This window comes from Anomaloglossus baeobatrachus, chromosome 4, assembly GCF_048569485.1.
Source record: "Anomaloglossus baeobatrachus isolate aAnoBae1 chromosome 4, aAnoBae1.hap1, whole genome shotgun sequence".
Classification (NCBI taxonomy): domain Eukaryota; kingdom Metazoa; phylum Chordata; class Amphibia; order Anura; family Aromobatidae; genus Anomaloglossus; species Anomaloglossus baeobatrachus.
The window spans coordinates 198,819,311-198,840,580 of NC_134356.1; the positions used below are offsets into that span (position 1 = coordinate 198,819,311).

Sequence of the window (21,270 nt, forward strand, 5' to 3'; positions counted from 1 at the left end):
ATGGGGTTCAGGTCTAGTCCGGGTCTTGAACGGAACTTTATCTAAAGTCCGGCTGAACCCGCAAAACCGAACTTCAACGGGTCTGCTCATCTCTATTCATGTCATGTTGTACGATATAATGAAGGATGTAATGTGTAATAAAAAAAAGTTGTGAATTTCTAATTACAACTATAGCTCTTTCCTTGAATCGAACTATTCATGAAAACAATTCTGAATAGCTAAACTTGACGTACAGAAGTTCCTCAAGCTACAATGGCCTGTGTTTACAATATTGCTAAGGCGCCGTTCATATCAGCGGTATTTTGCCGCAAAGCCGGATCTGTCACAAATGCGTTTCAGTTCAATTCTTTTCCTATGGAATGACGCACGCAACCGCATGTGACCGCATCTTGCCGTGATTCAATTGGAAATTAATGAAACTGAAACGCATTTAAGACAGGTCCGGCTTTGCAGCAAAATACCGCTGATGTGTGCAGCACCTAGCATACAATGGTGTAACTGAGACCACTGAAACTTGATCATCCAACATACAATGCCACAGACAGGTTGGATCTTGGACATTTAATTGACAGGAAAATCAATTGCAAAGATTAAACATCTGCATGCACTCAATTAGTAATGCATCTACATAGCAAAGTGCAAGGATAACGCCGTGTGCACATGTTGAGTATTTGGTGAGTTTTTTACCTCAGTATTTGTAAGCCAAAACCAGAAGTGGGTGATAAATACAGAAATGGTGACGTGTTTCTATTATACTTTTCCTCTGATTGTTCAACTCCTGGTTTTGGCTACAAATACTGAGGTAACCTCACCAAATACTTAACTTGTGCATGTGGTCTAATGTACGACACTACTCTACCAGTGCCACAATGAGCTGGTCTTTTTGACACCAGGTGAACTTAATATTTTGAGAGTTTTTAAACCAATTACTATAGGTTTATAGGTTATGGTCTTATTCCATTATACTGACACAAATCGATCCTCTAATCTCACAATAGAAATCTAGATTGAAATATTGGCTGCAGTGATCACATGACATGTCATGCAAGCCCTAGGAGGCACTGCCGACACTGATGGAGTGGCGACAAGTGCCGAGTATAAATGTTACGGTGTTACAAAGGTTAAACATAGTGATTGAGAACAAGTAGTTTACGAGTGATGGATGTGACGACATGGACTCTCATGGGTTAAAGTTTCTTAACATTCAGCCAGACTATTGTTCTTATGTGTGCTAAGTCATGTTTGCTTAGCTATTGTATCTCCAGTCTCTTCCAGTAATCATTGTATTGTAGTTGTGTATTGATAATGTAATTACCTTAGTAGCCATTGTCTAGTCGGTGACTTGCCGACTCCATGTAGATATACTGAGTCTTTCTATGCACATCATTTAAATGAACATTATCCATGCAGCTTGAAATTCATCCAATGGGAGAAGCAATCTTGTCCAACCAATCGATGAGGACGCAGTGTATCCTAAGGGAAGGTTGCGAGGATTGTAACATCATACCAGGACTACCTAAGGAGGACACTCAGCTTGGGACAGTTCAGTCACCTGTTACAGACTTTGCAGACCTCACACAGCTTCCTAAATCTGGTGTTATTCTAGTCACGGTGGGTGCCCGCCAAAAGCGGGGTGCTGCTGGACTGGAGTGAGTAGCCCTGGAACCTGTGAGGCATGGACATTCTAAATCCCTGGTGAGCCAGCGGAAGGGTGAGACTCTGTTGCCTGTTACATTTGTGTGCTTTGCTGGTTATGTGTTATGTGCCGTTAATTGTTTGGGGATCCAATAAAGTCTAATTATTGTGGTTCCCTCACCCTGTGTTGTCTGAGTAGTGTTACGCCCACGGTTAAGGAGGCTGGCGTTCAGTTGGGATGAGCCCTGAGCCACGCTGTCTTTCTAAAGGCGGCGGGTTTTAGTGGACGAGAGCACCCACTGAGCCCCGTGTCTCCACAATTGGTGGCAGCGGTGGGATACTACTCAGCCTGGTTTACCCAGGGGAGCTGCAGCGGACTGGTGTTTTCGGACACCGTCCAGGGCTCAACAACCAGGGAGGCACATAAGCATACCCAGCAGGCCATAGGGGAGGCATTCAGGTTTCGGACGCTGCCATGTCCAACCCCACCAGCTCAGCCATGGGACAAGGACAAAAGAGGAGTTACGACCGCTGCAGTAAATGGATGCTACAGGATCTGTGCCAGAGGCGAAAGATTATCTACTGGAACGCTGAGACTCAGTCAGCCTTGATCCAGAAATTAGTCTGTTGGGATGCCCAGAATGATGCAGAGGACGATGAGGATCCCGCCGATATTGACCCAGAGGATTTAAACTATGTGCCACATCATGGATCTAGTGACAATCGGAAATCAACTTTGTCCAAAATGGCCCAAGCCACAGCGTTGTTGGATGCATTGGGGCCTAGATCCTCAAGAGAAGAGAGGGCTTGGGTTATGGAATATGTTTATGGGATTCCAGCTGCCGTACTGCTAGCACCAGCCGATCAAGAAGGATGGTCCCGCTACCCAGCAGAAGCTGCACCAAAACAAAGAGGCCGCATGCTTGGAGCCCATCTGCCAGTCCAACCAGTCAACATATGCCGAGATGAACCAACGAGACCTGAGGAATGCTACTCCCAAGAAACACCAATAGCTGGGGAAGTGGTTTATCCAGTCCACACCCTACGGCAGGTCGGACACCGTACACCAGCCAACCTCCATCCCCACATCCAGACGGTCAAGGTCGGTGATATACAGGCTCAGGGACTTTGAGACATTGGATCTTCCATCACTCTGGTAAGCCCAGTTATTGTTTCCCCAGAAGACCCTGTACCAGATTCCCAATTATCCATCTCCCTGGCTGAGGGCCAGCGCTCAGACATTCCTCTGGCATGTGTGCAGTTGGACCTAAGGACCGACCAGGGAGAGGTCGAGGTGGAGCTTGTGGACAATCTCCCCACACCTGGTATTTTGGGGACCAAGCAGGAAGTGATCGATGTGGGGATTGTGAACAGCCTCCCCACACCTGACATTGTGGAGACTGACCAGAGCAAGGCTGATGTGGAGCTTATGGACACCGTCCCCACACCAGTTATTTTGGGAAAGGACCAGGGAGAGGTTGATGTGAGACTTGTGAACAGCCTCCCCACACCTGTCATTGTGGAGACTGACCAGAGCAAGGCTGATGTGGAGCTTATGGACACCGTCCCCACACCAGTTACTTTGGGGTCTGACCAGGAAGAGGTCCATATGGAGTTTATGGACAGCCTCCCCACACCTGTTGTTTCGGGGACTAGCCAGGAGGAAGTTGAAGTGGGGTTCATAGATGGCCCCACCAAGCCTGTTGTTTCGGATACCACTCAAAGGGAAGTGAAAGTGGGGCTTGTGAATTACCTGCTCACACCAGTCATTTTGGAGAATGACCTAGGACAAGGACTATCCAGTCAGTGTGAAGCAGCCATCACCCACCTCCAAGCCAAGCAGGACCCTGATGTGGATCTTTCTAACATCTTTTCCAGGGATGGTTTGCATTCCCAGTCTCCATCATCCACTTCTGAGCCAAGAACCGCGAGTAAGCCTAAACACACTGTGGCTATTGACTGGGGGAGGATTGATAGTGGGAGATTTGTGCAGGCCCAACTCATGGACCCCACCTTAGTGCTTGTCCACAATATGGCTGCTCAACTTGGGGGAGGTAATCAGGGGCAGGTGTATAGATGCAAGCCTCTGTTGCTGACCTCACCATTAAAAAGGACAATGCCGTCAAGAGGAGAAGGATGATCGGAAGCCTATCATGTCTGGCTAATATTAAGAAGGGGGAGGAATGTGACAACATGGACTCTCATGGGTTAAAGTTTCTTAACATTCAGCCAGACTATTGTTCTTATGTGTGCTAAGTCATGTTTGCTTAGCTATTGTATCTCCAGTCTCTTCCAGTAATCATTGTATTGTAGTTGTGTATTGATAATGTAATTACCTTAGTAGCCATTGTCTAGTCGGTGACTTGCCGACTCCATGTAGATATACTGAGTCTTTCTATGCACATCATTTAAATGAACATTATCCATGCAGCTTAAAATTCATCCAATGGGAGAAGCAATCTTGTCCAACCAATCCAAGTTATGACTATAAAAGGGACTTCTTTAAGGGGTGCTTCACACACAGCGAGCTCGCTGCCGAGATCGCTGCTGAGTCATGCTTTTTGTGACGCAGCAGTGACCTCATTAGCGATCTCGCTGTGTGTGACACTGAGCAGCGATCTGGCCCCTGCTGCGAGATCGCTGCTCGTTACACACAGCCCTGGTTCGTTTTCTTCAAAGGCGCTCTCCCGCTGAGACACACAGATCGCTGTGTGTGACAGCGAGAGAGCGACAAATGAAGCGAGCAGGGAGCAGGAGCCGGCGTCTGACAGCTGAGGTAAGCTTGTAACCAAGATAAACATCGGGTAACCAAGGTGGTTACCCGATATTTACCTTAGTTACCAGCCTCTGCAGCTCTCACGCTGTCTGTGCTGCCGGCTCCGGCTCTCTGCACATGTAGCTGCTGTACACATCGGGTTAATTAACCCGATGTGTACAGCAGCTAGGAGAGCAAGGAGCCAGCGCTCAGTGTGCGCGGCTCCCTGCTCTCTGCACATGTAGCTGCATTACACATCGGGTTAATTAACCCGATGTGTACTGTAGCTAGGAGAGCAAGGAGCCAGCGCTCAGTGTGCGCGGCTCCCTGCTCCCTGCACACACAGCTAAGCGGTGTGCGCTGGTAACTAATGTAAACATCGGGTAACCATACCCGATGTTTACCTTAGTTACCAGTCTCCGCAGCTTCCAGACGGCGGCTCCGTGCAAGCGCAGCGTCGCTTGCACGTCGCTGCTGGCTGGGGGCTGTTCACTGGTCGCTGGTGAGATCTGCCTGTTTGACAGCTCACCAGCGACCATGTAGCGATGCAGCAGCGATCCTGACCAGGTCAGATCGCTGGTCGGATCGCTGCTGCATCGCTAAGTGTGAAGGTACCCTTAGCCACCAAGGTGGATGAAGGTTGATGGATGCTGATGGATCCAGTCTAAGCTCTTTGGAGCTGACTAGAGGATCAGGATATCTTATGGCTTCAATCTAGGGGCTTCGGTTCCGTTTGGAGACCATATCCACAGCCTAGGGATTTCGACTCCGGCTGCCAGGATTGTAACATCATACCAGGACTACCTAAGGAGGACACTCAGGTTGGGACAGTTCAGTCACCTGTTACAGACTTTGCAGACCTCACACAGCTTCCTAAATCTGGTGTTATTCTAGTCACGGTGGGTGCCCACCAAAAGCGGGGTGCTGCTGGACTGGAGTGAGTAGCCCTGGAACCTGTGAGGCATGGACATTCTAAATCCCTGGTGAGCCAGCGGAAGGGTGAGACTCTGTTGCCTGTTACATTTGTGTGTTTTGCTGGTTATGTGTTATGTGCCGTTAATTGTTTGGGGATCCAATAAAGTCTAATTATTGTGGTTCCCTCACCCTGTGTTGTCTGAGTAGTGTTACGCCCACGGTTAAAGAGGCCGTCGTTCAGTTGGGATGAGCCCTGAGCCACGCTGTCTTTCTAAAGGCGGCGGGTTTTAGTGGACGAGAGCACCCACTGAGCCCCGTGTCTCCACAATGGACACTCCCATTAAGATAAAAGAATGTTCACAGGTTGACATTCATACTAAGGGATTTATAAACCCAATACAAACACTATGAAAACATAGATAATATAAGCTGGAATCAAGTGATGAGACACTTTACTTTTCTGTTGTTTCTAAATTACATTTTTTTTTAATTTTCCCAAAATATTTAAACTTTTTTGTAACACAGTGAAAGTGTGAGCACTCTGAGAAGTCTTTAAGGTATCTTGCAGGAAACAATGGGTTAATATAAAATACAAAAATAATCAAATCATGTTGTAAGTCGAGACAGGTGATTTTGTAGACTTAAACAAAAACTTACGATGGTAAGATCCCGGCGGGGTGGTGGTCTCTGTCTCATTATGGGGGATTCTGTAGGAAGAGAAAGCAGATGATAAACTGTATACTCTCGGGCATATGACAGAGTATATTTATGAAGCCATCTACAGGTCAGAAGACAAAAGGCGTTTGACAATTCCAAAAGTTCTTATTTGGAACAGAAGATACATTTTTCCATCAAATAAATACATGTAATCCTCACTCTATAATTATGAAAAAAACTGGGACATTCATGTAAATTTAGGCTTACTTTGGCCATAAAATCCTCCCCCAATTACTCTAATGGCTAAGCGTACATAAATGGAACAACAAAGAAAACAAGTCATTTATGCTATTAAAAAGATCGGATAACGGATACTGGTCCAATGATTCCTTGACTCAGGAAGACTGGCATTTTCATATCCAGGATCTTCCCCATGCTTTGGGGCTGCAAGGACCGTTTTTACACTTGTGGACTTGTGTGGATCTTTGTCTGACTGTTATAATTTTCATGATATAGTAACAAATAGAATACAGATCTCATCTTGCAATACAGACTGTTCTGGAGACGATCTTAGATGCATTACTGCTTTATATTTTTAGGCAAACTGGTCTAAAAGATAAAACCTCCTTAAAATTATGACACTTATTATACGAATTTGGGAGAAGACAACAAAGTTGAGTCAAATCTGAAATGATATAAAGATTCTTACTTCTTTTAAAATCTGTGAATGGAAGCTGGCGACTTGGAGTCTCCCTATCCCGACCAGCATAGTTCTGCTGCCTGGAGATCCCATCCAAATCTAGAGCACTGGAATTGGCACTGGATCCTGATGCCAGCTTTTGAGAAAGTAGATCTCCACTGATCTTCTTCAGATAGGATGCTGGGGCCCAGCCCTCTGCTCCTTTGTATCTGTAACATGACAAACCATTAATATTGATGATTCTTAGCGATGTTTATACATCAATCAGCACCACAAATGTAATTAGTGTTATTCATATTATTCTCAATCTCTTTAAAAAGTTGATGGCAATGGAGAAATATAATGTCCTTCCATCAAGCCTTCTATGGTAGCCAAGAGGCATTACAGTGAAAATCTAAAAATAACAAATTACAGTCTAACATGGAAGATTACATTACGTTTGCATGTGTTCTCTGGCGGTACAGACTTCGTGACTGTTATTGCAATAATAATCATCATGAAATGTTGATTACCCATTCTTCTTTGCAAAATAGCTCTGGCTCAGTGAGATTGGATGGAGGCGACTGAACAACAATTTCCAAGTCTTACCACAGATTCTCACTGGGATTTGAGTCTGGACCATGCACACACATGAATCTGCTTTAGGCTATGTTCACACAGGACATTTTTGCAGCGTTTTTTTCTTCACCAAAACCTGATCGTGTGACAGGGTGTCTCCTGGGAGTCATCTCCGTTTTTTGTGTGCAGTTTTGGTGGCGTTTTTTGGGGCGTTCTTACAGCGTTTTTTTTTTTTTTTTTTTTTCTGCGATGTCAAGGCCAGTAAGGGTTCAAGAGTACCCGAGTGCTGGGCTGGGCCTGGATTGACCTGGATCCAGCACTCGGGAAGTAAAAAAAGAGTAAAGCAAGCGCGATATACTATATATATATATATATATATATATATATATATATACACACACGCGCAGTGGAATCTTGGATTATGAGCATAATTTGTTCCAGGAATGTGCTCTTAAACCAAATTACTCTTATATCAAAGCGAATTTTCAATTTGTTCCACAATCCAAAAATATTTACTGTATTTATACAAACTTATTACAGTAATAGAAAATAATGTACTCTATTCATATAAATAATACACTGCACCAATATAAAATACTGTACAGTACAATAAAAAACATCTAAAACAAATGAAAATGCACGTTCGCTCACAATAGAATTGTTGGTGTGCGGGAGGTGCACTATAGAGAAAAAATGATGTATAAATATGACAACCTTTACTCTAGTATAATACACAAAAAAACACAACCCAGATCTATTCTCCCCAAAATAAGGGCAGAACTAAGCCAAATGTGGGGTAGGAATACTGCACAGGCAATTAGATTACAGTACAAGCAATATGCTGTACTGGTTATCAGAAAGAAAGTACAATACTGTATCCACAAATACAAATTGATAGACATACTATATAGTATATACTGTACTGTATAATGCAATACTGTATACAGTACAGTACCTGACAGAAGTTCTGTTGCTTATCCCTGTTATGTAAATAAAAGCTTATAACCTGACTTTAAATTCATCCATTGGTTTTATAAATTACTCGTTTGAAAGCTGAAACCCTCCCAAATTTGCTTTAGGTTATGAAAATAAAGTTGCTGCAAAGCTGAAATATTGATTATTTAATGAACACAGAAAGTGCAGATTTTGGCAAGACAAATGTTTTGTCGCCTTGTCATATAATGCACCCAATCCTAGTTTACATCCTCACCTGTGCTCACTAAATGATTGCTTAATTAGTGGGTGTGTATAAAAAGAAACCCAGCACCCCAGACCTTCACTTGAACTGCAACTTGACCTCTGACAACATGCCAAAAATCCACTCTGCGACCAAAGCCTTGATTATCAAGCGGCTGAAGACCAAAAGCACTGCAGAGGTGGCTGGCAACTTTAATGTGCCTCAGTGTCAAGTACAAAGAATTAAAAAAAGATTTGAAGAGACTGGAGATGTTTTTGACAAGCCCAGGTCTGGCAGACTCCGCAAGACAACTGCTCAGGAGGACGTTTCTTGGTTAGAAAATCCAAAGCCAGCCCCTCTTCCACTGCAGCAGAGCTCCAACAGGCCTGGTCACCTCAAGTCCTTGTGTCAACTAGAACAGTTTGTAGGATTCTGTCTCGAAATGGCCTCCATGGTCGAATCAGTGCCCAGAAGCCAGCACTAAACCAAAGGCAATTAAAAAACCGTGTGGCATTTGCCAAGTCCCACAGCCTGCTAAACAGATGGACGCTGGAAAAGTAGCAGAAGGTGGATTTCTCTAATTAATCTTCAGTTGAATTACAGCACAGCCGCCGCAAATACTGCAGGAGACCTACTGGAGCCTGTATGGATCCAGAAAACAGTTAAATTTGGTGATGGAAAGATCATGGCCTGGGGTTACATTCAGTATGAATGTGTGTGAAACATTTGCAAGGCGGAAGGCAATATCAATAGCCTAAAATATCAAGAAGTATTAACTACCTCTTACATTCCCAATCATAAAAGGGGTCAAATTCTGCAGCAGGATGGTGCTCCATCTCATACATCCATCTCTACAACAAAGTTCTTCCTGGCAAAGAAGATCAAGGTGCTCAAGGACTGGCCAGCCCAGTCACCAGACATGAACATCATTGAGCATGTTTGGGGTAGGATAAAAGAGGAAGCTTGGAAGACAAAACCAAAGAATGTAGTTGAACTCTGGAAGGCATGCAAGACTGCATTCTTTGCTATTCCTGATGACTTCATCAATAAATTGTCTGAATCATTGTTGAACCGCATGGATGCAGTCCTTCAAGCTCATGGAAGTCACACAAAATATTAGATATGGCTCTAATAGCACCACAACTTCATTCACCAATGTTATGCAACATATCTTTGTATTAGAAGTTATTTGTTTGAATTGCACATTATTTTCTGTGGGCGACAAAACTTTTGTCTTGCCAAAATCTGACCTTTCTGTATTCACTAAATGATCAATATTTCAGGTTTGCAGCAACTTTATTTTCATAACCTAAACCAAATTTGGGAGGGTTTCAGCTTTCAAAAGAGTAATTTATAAAACCAATGGATGAATTTAAAGTCAGGTTATAAGCTTTTATTTACATAACATGGATAAGCGACAGAACTTCTGTTAAGGACTGTAAATATGTACAGAAAGTTACCTCCAGAGCGGGTCAGAGCATGGTGAAAGGACAGAAACGTAAGTGGTGCACGGTGAGTATTTGCTCTTATTGCAAAGCATTGCTCCTAAACCAAGTTACACATTTTTAAAAAGCTTTGTCTTGCAAAATGTTCTCAAAGCAAGTTACTCTTAATCCAAGGCTCCACTATATATATATATATATATATATATATATATATATATATATATATATCTAGAGTATATGGGCTCTTTCCAGGTATGATGTCATTCAACAGGCCCCTATCACACGGGGGGCAGGGGGGCTAAGCATGATTGTAGTGGCAAGGAGAAAACATTGTCAAGCTCATTAACCAAGCCATTCACGCCCACTAGCCCAGCTTGTCACACCCACTAACCTAGAAGGAGCCCATACAGTCTTGGCTCAACCGTACCTGCTCCCACGACCCCTCCTACTTCCAGTGCCACTCATTAGCCTCAAGCATATTCACAGCTTCTCCCACCCACTGGAGTCTGTGAGTCTATCGTACAGTAAAAGATAAATAAATAAAAAAATGACATAGGGTCCCCTATATTATGATACTCAGCACAGATAAAGCATACAGCTACAGGCTGCAGCCCCCAGCTGTGTGCTAATCTTGGGTATGTATCAAAATAAGAGGGACCCCATGCTGTTTTTTAATTATTTACATAAATAATTTAAAAAAAAAAAACAGCTTGCAGTCCACCCCAATTTTGATACCCAGCCAAGATAAAGCCCACAGCTGGGGGCTGGTATTCTCAGGCTGGAGAGACCAAGCCTAAAAACATCAGCCTGCAGCCGCCCAGGCTTGTTGCATCCATTAGATGCAACAATCCCAGAATTTTACCCGGCTCTTCCCGAATTGCCCTGGTGTGGTGGCAATCGGGGTAATATCAGGGGTTAATCGCAGCTTATAGCTGCGACTAAGACCTAGACTGATAATGGCAGGCATCTAGGAGACACCTCCATCACCAATCTGAAAGTGAAAAGAAATAAATACAAGCACCAAAAAAATCCTTTATTTGAAATAAAATACAAAAAGCCCCCTCTTTCACCACGTTATTAACACCATCATCCCTGCAGGTCCGACGTAATCCACACGAGGTCCCACGGTGATTCAGCTCTGCTACATCTGAAGATCACAGTGAGCGCCATAGAACAGGACTTCCCGCTGTGAGCTCCAGAGAATGTATGAGCCGCACGATCAGCGGTCACTTCATTTAGGTGATTTCAGGTCACAGCTGGCGATACCTGTGACCGTAAATAGCCTGAGTGAGGTCACCGCTGAATGAGCGGCTCCTTCATTCTCTACGCTAGACCTGACCAGGTCTGTGGTTGGTTGCAGTCAGATGCTGGGGGAGCGTCTGACTGCAATCAATCACAGATGAAAGCAGTGACTATGTAATGAGCGGGGAAGTGGAAGAGCCGTGGGAGCGTACAGCCACGCCGGTGATTCGGTAAATATACCACGCCTGCTCCAATCTCCCTATCCCCACCACCATTTTTAAGTGATGGTCAGATACCCACGATCAATTCCGGGCAGGCCTAACCGGGTTTTTTATTAATACGGTTAGATACGCCAATCCAGGGTATCTGTGAGTCCACCTGTCACTAAGTTGAAAAACCGTGGCAAAAGCACTTAAAATAATTGATATGTTCATTCTTTTCATAAGGCAGTAAAACTGGAGGTGGTTCACAAAACTGTCAGGAAACTCCTAGAGGTATTTTATGTGTGTGTGCATGAGATTTCAGAAATCTAATAGACTTTGCTGTGTTTTATTAGCATGGATTTGCATAAAACCAAGGCAAATTCGTAGCTAAAAATCACTGCAAAAACGGCCAGTGTGAACATAGCCTTAATCTAAACCAGACCTCGGCAAAGTGCCCTCCGCCACCCTTGTCCCAATGTCACAGTTATCTGCACCTTCAGAATTGGTGCAGGACAGAGCCAGTGGCTCCTTCTTCCACCAACCACCAGGTGTAACTGAGACAACAGATGCGAAGATGTCACTTCATCACATCTGCTGTGCGAGGGGGGTCAGTGCACTGGAGACCGGAGCAAAGCGCCGGGGGAATGGGAGCAAGGTGATTAAGTGTTTTGGGTTTTTTTTCCAATGTATCTGCAGTGTGGCTGTATATAGGAGGGCTATGTGGGGGCAGAAATTTCATATAATAATATATATATCAGAAACAAGAGAAAAAGGAGTAGAACTGCTTCACAAAAATATGTATTTTTATTTAATATCTTAGTTCATATTATATCAAAAAGTGGATCAGACAAAATACATATAATAGGTACATATAGGAACAAAATAGTGGAAAAATGAGGCCAAGAGGAGGGATGTTAAAAAGGCACAAACATGACCTGCAAGGATACTTGATACAATCAATATCAGAAAAACCACATGATTGTTGCATAAGGAATATATTGGACAGAATATACAATAAAGCTAACTGAGCCACTTCTGCATGCCATCATATGCTGATATCACACTTATGTTGGATTCTAGTGTTACAAAGAAAACTCATAAGAGAAATCATACAGGCATACAAAAAGTCTCAGGAGCTGTATGTCAGTTTTTACAATTTTTTGCCTGAGTTGAAAAGCACAATATGCATACATTTATCGCATAGAGCCAAAAGCAGACCAGGCTTATAAATAATCCATTACCCATATATAAAAATAGAGGTTCTCAAACGAGGTCTGCTAAAGGCCAGCCACATGTCAGTTGAAATATTTACACATGAACTGAAACTCACATGTGCATACTCAGCTCATGCAGCATGTCACACTCATGTATACAAAAAGTGGTTGCAGATGGATCCCTACCAAGTGTAGTTGCCAATTGTATATCTATACTTTGGGTCAGCATTGAAAAAAAGGGGGGGCTTCCCCATAATATCACGGCAGAGGGAACATACAACCTGGCAGGATCCCCATACATACCACAATAGTTAGTCCACAATTGCAAAGTAAACCAAGGAGGTCTGTTAGGTGAGGAAGGGGTTAAGTCCCCCAAGAAACTCCAACGTACGTTTCACAGATAGCTGCTTGTGCGCCGTCATCAGCTTGTGCGCTTCATCAGGGAGTGACTGATCATTGCTGTCGGCTAGTTTAAATAGCCGCTAACCCCATGTAAACAGCTGTATCCTATCAATGGATATCACCGGCGCGTGCGCGCATGGCGCCCCCGGGATCCGGAAACCTCCACACGCCGTCATAACAGTGGCGCATGCGCGGGTGCAGGGACACGTCTCCATAGCACCCGCGCATGCGCACAAGTCACCCAGAGACAGCCGGGAGGAAGGCGGACCCACAGCGCAACACGCGCACGCGCACAACCATGACAGATAAGAAGCATAGAAGCCAAGTAGTTCCAGGCACGGGTATTGTGGCTATGCGGTCGCATACTATAGAAATACAAATAAGGTCACGCCGAAACATATGACATAAATAGAAATAAGTATACAGTGAGTACGCCGCATATGCCATCCAGTGTCCATGTCCACTTAGGTAAACAAAAGGTCTTCAATATCGCTGTTTGGCAAGGTGAATCACAATCATGCAGGATCAATGCTGTTATTATAAAGGGGCAAATACAAGGGAAAAAGGAAACATAAAGAGTAATTAAAAAAAAAGGAATAAAATACATGAATAAAACATTACATATCCATATCCCCAGTCAGACAAGAGGGAAGGACGAAACCCACACAGTGGGGTAATGTCATAGAAAAGGGGCAAAGCTTAATGCCTCGTTGAGACCCGACGGGGTGATTGTACCCAGCAACACCATCCATCGCGTCTCACGCTGGGCCAACCTTTTCTTAATATTGCCACCCCTAATGCCACCATGAATTACCTCAATCCCACGTATTTGTAGAGATTTCGGATCACATCCATGGTAGGCTTTGAAGTGGTTGTGCGCGTGCGCGTGTTGCGCTGTGGGTCCGCCTTCCTCCCGGCCGTCTCTGGGTGACTTGTGCGCATGCGCGGGTGCTATGGAGACGCGTCCCTGCACCCGCGCATGCGCCACTGTTATGACGGCGTGTGGAGGTTTCCGGATCCCGGGGGCGCCATGCGCGCACGCGCCGGTGATATCCATTGATAGGATACAGCTGTTTACATGGGGTTAGCGGCTATTTAAACTAGCCGACAGCGATGATCAGTCACTCCCTGATGAAGCAACGGCGCACAAGCAGCTATCTGTGAAACGTCCGTTGGAGTTTCTTGGGGGACTTAACCCCTTCCTCACCTAACAGACCTCCTTGGTTTACTTTGCAATTGTGGACTAACTATTGTGGTATGTATGGGGATCCTGCCAGGTTGTATGTTCTCTCTGCCGTGATATTATGGGGAAGCCCCCCCTTTTTTTCAATGCTGACCCAAAGTATAGATATACAATTGGCAACTACACTTGGTAGGGATCCATCTGCAACCACTTTTTGTATACATGAGTGTGACATGCTGCATGAGCTGAGTATGCACATGTGAGTTTCAGTTCATGTGTAAATATTTCAACTGACATGTGGCTGGCCTTTAGCAGACCTCGTTTGAGAACCTCTATTTTTATATATGGGTAATGGATTATTTATAAGCCTGGTCTGCTTTTGGCTCTATGCGATAAATGTATGCATATTGTGCTTTTCAACTCAGGCAAAAAATTGTAAAAACTGACATACAGCTCCTGAGACTTTTTGTATGCCTGTATGATTTCTCTTATGAGTTTTCTTTGTAACACTAGAATCCAACATAAGTGTGATATCAGCATATGATGGCATGCAGAAGTGGCTCAGTTAGCTTTATTGTATATTCTGTCCAATATATTCCTTATGCAACAATCATGTGGTTTTTCTGATATTGATTGTATCAAGTATCCTTGCAGGTCATGTTTGTGCCTTTTTAACATCCCTCCTCTTGGCCTCATTTTTCCACTATTTTGTTCCTATATGTACCTATTATATGTATTTTGTCTGATCCACTTTTTGATATAATATGAACTAAGATATTAAATAAAAATACATATTTTTGTGAAGCAGTTCTACTCCTTTTTCTCTTGTTTCTGATCTTGTTTGTGAGTAGCTCCGGCACACAATGCAGCGTCCCAAATAAGGGACGGCTGCTATGTGTCTGCAATATACTGTTGGACCTATGTATCTAATAATATATATATGTATATATATATTTATATATATATATATATATATACACACACACATATATATATATGTTCACTTTCCATTAATTCCTGAAAAGCAGCTGAAGGGTTAATAAACTACCTGACAGCAGTTTTGAGTATGTCAAGGGACGCGGTTTTTAAAATGGTATCACTTTTGGCGGTTTTCCATTGTATAGGTCCCCCAAAGTCACTTCAAAACGGAATAGGTTCCAAAAAAATAAGTTTTGCAAATTTCTTTGAAAAAATTGAAAATTGCAGCTAAATGTATAAAGCTTTTAACATCCTAACAATATAAAAGGACATTTTACAGATGGTGCTGCTGGATACCACTGCCTTTACCACTACCCTGACAGTCTTAATAACAAGTTGTCTGATGAAGGCCACCTGACCGAAACGTCACATGTTGCTTTAAGACTTATGGAATAAATTCTTCATTTGTATCACCATTTGAGAGTGTCTTGTTTCTAATTCTCTGGACATATGGTGTGGAAACCTACGTGACTGTGCCTTATCCTGCTATATGAGGATATGGAAATTGACCAGCAAAACAGTACATTGTTTTTTGGCATGAGCTTATGCATAGGTAGGCCAACACTTTTTTGTTTATGCAAAGATCGCATGTTGGATACAACACTCAAACCACTTGACTGAGGGTATGTGCCCACGATCAGGAGTCACTGCGTCCTGGACGCAGCGGGTCCTGACCTGCGGGGCTGTGAGTTTACTCCGCAGGTCTCTCGCTTGTGTTCTCCGTACGAATCCGCAGCAAACAATTGACATGCTGTAGTCTGGAAAGCCGCACCGCAGGTCAGTGTTTGCTGAGGAAAAACAAGCACAGTGGCCACGGGATTTCTAGAAATCCATCCACTGTGCTTGTACTGTGCAACGCAGCGTTTTGGACGCAGCGAAAAACGCTACATCCAAAACACTGCAAACACTGATCGTGGGCACGCATCCTAAAGAGGAAAGATCCAATGGCTCTCATTAATATCTTACACTGATTTGGTAAAATGAAAGCGGACATCTGACCAGTTGGAAATGGCAGCAAAAAAGGTTTTACTGAACAAGTAATGATGTATGAAACCCGATAATCATTATCCTGTACAAACAACACAAGGAACACAAGGATCCCTTTAATCCGTGCCTCCTTTCCAGTATTTTATGAGCAGCTGTACAATGTTTTTTAATACACATACCTAATTTTCCACCATCCTTCAAGATTCTTTTGAATGACTTCTACAATGGCTCCTTTATCCAGAGTGATTTCATCTTGATCTCTTGCAGTGTAAGGATAGATAACACTGTATTTCTCTTCTGCACATACAAGAAACAGGGGGAAACAATTATTAGCAGATACAAACCATTCATGGGGGATTCATTACTTATGTAACTTTGCTTGTTATATGTTATATTCGCACAAGTAGGCACTAGAACCGCAGAGGTTGGAATTTTCAGTTATGTAGCCCAAACTACTATTTTAGAGTCCAAAACATGGGCTGGGGCATTTTATAAGTGAAATGTTTACTGTCAGTCTTGAGGTGTCGTGGCCTATTTATGGTGCAGTGGGGAATCTCAAAGGAAACTGAATGAGAAATCATGAAAGGAGCGTAATTATTTACAGACAGCATAAAAGTAAATGTAAAACAGGCTAAAACAAATGTAGTAAACCCTCTGCAAACTCAAAACTGCAGGTTATATATGGGATTCAGTAGCTTTCAAATCATCAGATCTGGGATCTCATGAACAGAATATATCAAGTTGTCGACTGGAGTATAAAGAATGCAATTGTATAGTAATACTGTATTCATATAGTAATACATAATAGATAAGCCAAGTGGTAAAGAGAGATAATCCCGCATCCAGGATCCATAAAAATAGAATTTTATTAAAAAATGTTTAAAAACTTCCACTTCATGTTAAAAAGGGCAAATCCAAATTAACACACATACGCGTTTCGGACTAACTGTCCTTATTCATTGTATACAATAAATAAAAACAGTTAGTCGAAAACGCGTGTGTTAATTCAGATTTTTGATTATTGTTTGCCCTTTTTAACATGGAGTGAAAGTTTTTAAAGATTTTCTAATAAAATTCTATTTTTATGGCTCCTGGATGCCGGATTATCTCTCTTTACCACTTGGATTACCTTCTCGGTTTGCACTGACTGAATCCGATGCACAGTTCCATGGATGGATGAGCTGACTTTTCCTTCCTTTGACTTTAATACATAGATAAAGTTACATACTGTATGTTATGTTACATAAGTATTTGTTTAAAGTGGAACCATCATATTCATTTCGTCTTTCCCACACCTCAATAGTACAGGTGAAAATGAGAAACTTTGTATGATAACTCTTTAGAGAATCCTGCTTGCTCTTCCTGGACTGATCATTCCTTCTCACAATTCTCAATTCATGGGTAAAATGTGTCTTCAGCGAATACATATGGTCCCATTACTCAAATAGGTGACAGTTGGTGCTCAGAAAGTTCTATGGAGAACTTGCAGCAGGATGTCTTTCTGCTTCTAGCTCCTCCCCTTTTCCGTTTCATAGAATCTTATAAGCACCAACTGTCATCTATCTTGGTAATGTCTTTTTGAATACAGATTTTACCGTAACTTGAGAATGAATGATCAGTCTGGGAGGAGAAAGCAGATTTCTCTTCTAAGATATATTACTATCTTGCCTATTTCAATGTGTACTATTGATTTCTGGAAAAAAAAAAATTGACGGTTACTTTCTAAGTATGTGTATAAGTATGTATTAGAAATATCTCACTAAAGTGCAGTTCGTACTTTGAAATGAATAATCCTTACCGTGAGAAACATGCCTCTGGCATGCATACTAAAATTTCATTTCGAAGCAAAACATTTACATGCAAGACATGCAAACACCAGCAGTAGGAGGTCATGCGTCAAAATCAAACACAGCAATCACAGACAATAAAACGAGCCTCTCTGCACCTGGACCCCATCCACTGGTGTACAAGTCCCCAAGTGTCCTTCGGCGGCCAACGTGCCTAGGCAAGGACCAATATCTCCATGGGGCTGGAGCACGTTGGAAAGCAGGAAGTGACAAAACGAGAAATGAGGCGCTGTCAGGTTTTCCAAATATCTCTTTAAATAAAGGGTAATTTTAGGAATTGGAGAAGACTATCCTATTAGCACCACTTCATGAATGTTCATGGAATTGATAGAAATACAACCCACACATACATAATACACAGACTAGGATGATGTGATTAGACAAAACATGACAACAACATTTATATATACACATAAGAAGCCGTGTTGGAGAAAACAGTTTTAGTTGACAAAAATCTTTCATCTTTTCTTTTTATCTGGAAAAGTCATTAAGAAGTGTAAATACAAGACATGAAATGGTAGAAAGTGTGGTCTACGGTACCAGGCATTGGTACATTATTGTACTGGGTGTTAGCCAGGATGAAGTGACATTTTATTCTTTTTACCTTCTTCTGGCTGAATGGTAAAGTCCTCCTGTCCTCCATCTTGAGCCTCCAAGCACGTAGCAGGTACCCATCCTTGCTCATCTGCAGTACTCACAAACCACCAGCCTGGAAGCAATGTATAGCATATATTTTATAAAGGCCTTTATATTGCTTCATAAGTCCTAGTCATTAATGCTAGCTAAATGTTTTTACACACTGTGCATAGCCAAACTGGTGATTTATTAGCAGCAATAGATGAAAAAAATGCAAAGAATCCAGACAGAAATAAGCTGTACGTGAACCCAGCGCCCCCCGATGACATTGATTGATCGAAGCTACGGGAAAGTGACTGCAGGGCCGTCCTCTTGATGACGTCCCATTTGAGAATCCCCAGGGAATGCTGTGATCTGAACGGAACATCACAGGATGTAATGGAAGAAAACAGATATATAGGAACAGTAGGGGATGTTATAATAAAGCAAATGATAAGTCATGGCTTAGAGATATTTATACTGGGCATTTTACATAACAAATAACCCTTTAACATTACTTTTCCCTATACATAAGTGCAGCAAAGTGATGTAGGCTGTGTTCATACGTCGGTATATATTTCTGCTTTCATAATTCATGAGAAAAAAAAAGAAAAAAAACGGTCAGCTACAAGACCTATTCACTTCAACTGATTTTATTTTTCCTAAAATGTCATCAGATTGTATCTGCTCTGTCTTCTATCAGTTGTTTGGATGGACAAAATATAGGTGGTCTTTACATCATTTTTTCCATCCTAGAAAAAAAATAACAGACAGAACGGACACGTCCTTTTTTTTTTAATACTTTTTAAAGCAAAGTCTGTGGATAACAGATCATAATAAACAGTCATTAGTGATGAGCTAGCACTATCATGTTCGGGTTCTCAGTATTCATAACGAGCGATTACTGTTCGAATTAGTGCGGCGAGTACCCAAGTATGGGGAACGCAAGCATTTTTCCGGAAAAATGCTGGAATTTCCCACCGACTTCGATTATACTTGGGTACTTGAGTTGCGCCCATGCGAGCAGTCAACTGCTCGTTACAAGTACTGAGCACGGTGACGCTCGCTCATCACTAATGGTCATTCAATATGTCATCTATTTAAGGCATCCATTCAAGCACTGCACATGACCAGAACACCACAAGTGTTTAGAAACACCTCTGGTAAAAACAGATGAATTCAAAATGGAACAAAAATGAAAACCAAATAGAAACTAAACTGACTGATCCATTTAAGAGCAGAAAATGGTTTCCTTTGAGTTTGCTTTCATACTGTCACAGAGTGACTTAGGTGAAACCAGGGGTGACTATACTGGCCCTGAAGCTGGAGCCCCTGTGCGCACCCTAATCCTGGGGTACACTTGACGGTAGGGACGCTAGGCCCTATCTCCTGTCCTCGTCCCCGTTGTTATGACCCCCCTTCACAACCCTCCACCCGAGGGAACTAGGCAAGAACAACACCCCACCAACAAATATAGACAGACAGGGGTAACAACAACAACAAAATCTACTCGTACACATGGCAACCACACACAAAGGAGCCACAAAAAGTGCACAAGGGGAGACAACATAAAAGGGGGGAATGAACATACTACTGGGGAACGTCCAAACCAGAACAAATACACCTGCAAATGCTGCAGCAGACACCAATGCTGCAGCCAAAGCACTACTGAGAGAGAGAGTATCAACACAGCTCCTTCCACTTCCTGGCCAAGCTTCCTAATTATAAAAAATAACCAACTTACCCCTTTCCCTTTCATAACACACCCTCATCCTCCCAAGTTCAAAGACTGTTACTACCATGAATGTTAGGATCGCTGCATGTAATTATAAATGTTCCAGGTTATAGGACGCACCCAGTCATAAACAACAGAAAGTCAGGAAAAAATCTGTCTTATGAATTAAATCCTTCACTACTTTTGGTATACATATATGTCACAGGTAGTGTCCCTGCTTTTGATGCGGGCTTACACGCCGAGCCTGCATCATTTTCTGTACATGATGGCTGATATAATTAGCCATCATGTGCCTCTAATAGCTGCAGGCAGTGCGGTGCTCCACCTGCAACTGTTCACCTGTTAAATTCCGCTGTCAATCTCCGACAGTGGCATTTAACACATGCTGCCGGAAGCGTGTCATTTCTGCTGCCTATAAACGCCCCTGTGATGTGATCAAGTGGTGCTAATGGGTTGCAATGATAGTGCCTGTCATTAGGATACTCCTGGGAACGCCGGCCACGGATCGTGATTTTAGCTGAACAGAGCAGTGCTGTAGTATTGCTATGTGTAGAATAAGCAATAGGACGATTGCAGCTTCAAGTTCCCTAAAGGGACTAATAAATACACTAAAAAGGAAAAAAGAGTTTGGAAAAAAAAATAATTATATACAGTACAGACCAAAAATTTGGACACACCTCCTCATTCAAAGAAGTTTCTTTATTTTCATGTCTCTGAAAATTGTAGATTCACATTGAAGGCATCAAAACTATGAATTACATGTGGAATGAAATACTTAACAAAAAAGTGTGAAACAACTGAAAATACAGTATGTCTTATATTCTAGGTTCTTCAAAGTAGCCACCTTTTGCTTTGATTACTGCTTTGCACACTCTTGGCATTCTCTTGATGAGCTTCAAGAGGTAGTCACCGGAAATGGTCTTCCAACAGTCTTGAAGGAGTTCCTAGAGATGCTTAGCACTTGTTGGCCCTTTTGCCTTCACCCTGCGGTCCAGCTCACCCCAAACCATCTCGATTGGGTT

The 21,270-nt window shown here is 42.7% G+C and overlaps 1 protein-coding gene across 2 annotated transcripts in view; it reads right to left on the reverse strand.

The window, feature by feature from the left end:
- SH3PXD2B (SH3 and PX domains 2B) overlaps positions 1 to 21,270 on the reverse strand; it is a 259,726-nt gene that overhangs the window by 17,561 nt on the left and 220,895 nt on the right. The window contains exons 8-12 of one of the 2 annotated variants that reach the window (XM_075344621.1): positions 18,503 to 18,607; positions 17,997 to 18,080; positions 16,231 to 16,348; positions 6,672 to 6,871; positions 5,963 to 6,012 (exon numbers count right to left, since the gene is read on the reverse strand). In XM_075344621.1, coding sequence (XP_075200736.1) covers positions 5,963 to 6,012; positions 6,672 to 6,871; positions 16,231 to 16,348; positions 17,997 to 18,080; positions 18,503 to 18,607 — 557 coding nt within the window. The remainder of the gene's footprint in view (positions 1 to 5,962; positions 6,013 to 6,671; positions 6,872 to 16,230; positions 16,349 to 17,996; positions 18,081 to 18,502; positions 18,608 to 21,270) is intronic. The other variant, XM_075344622.1, reaches the window with a different exon arrangement.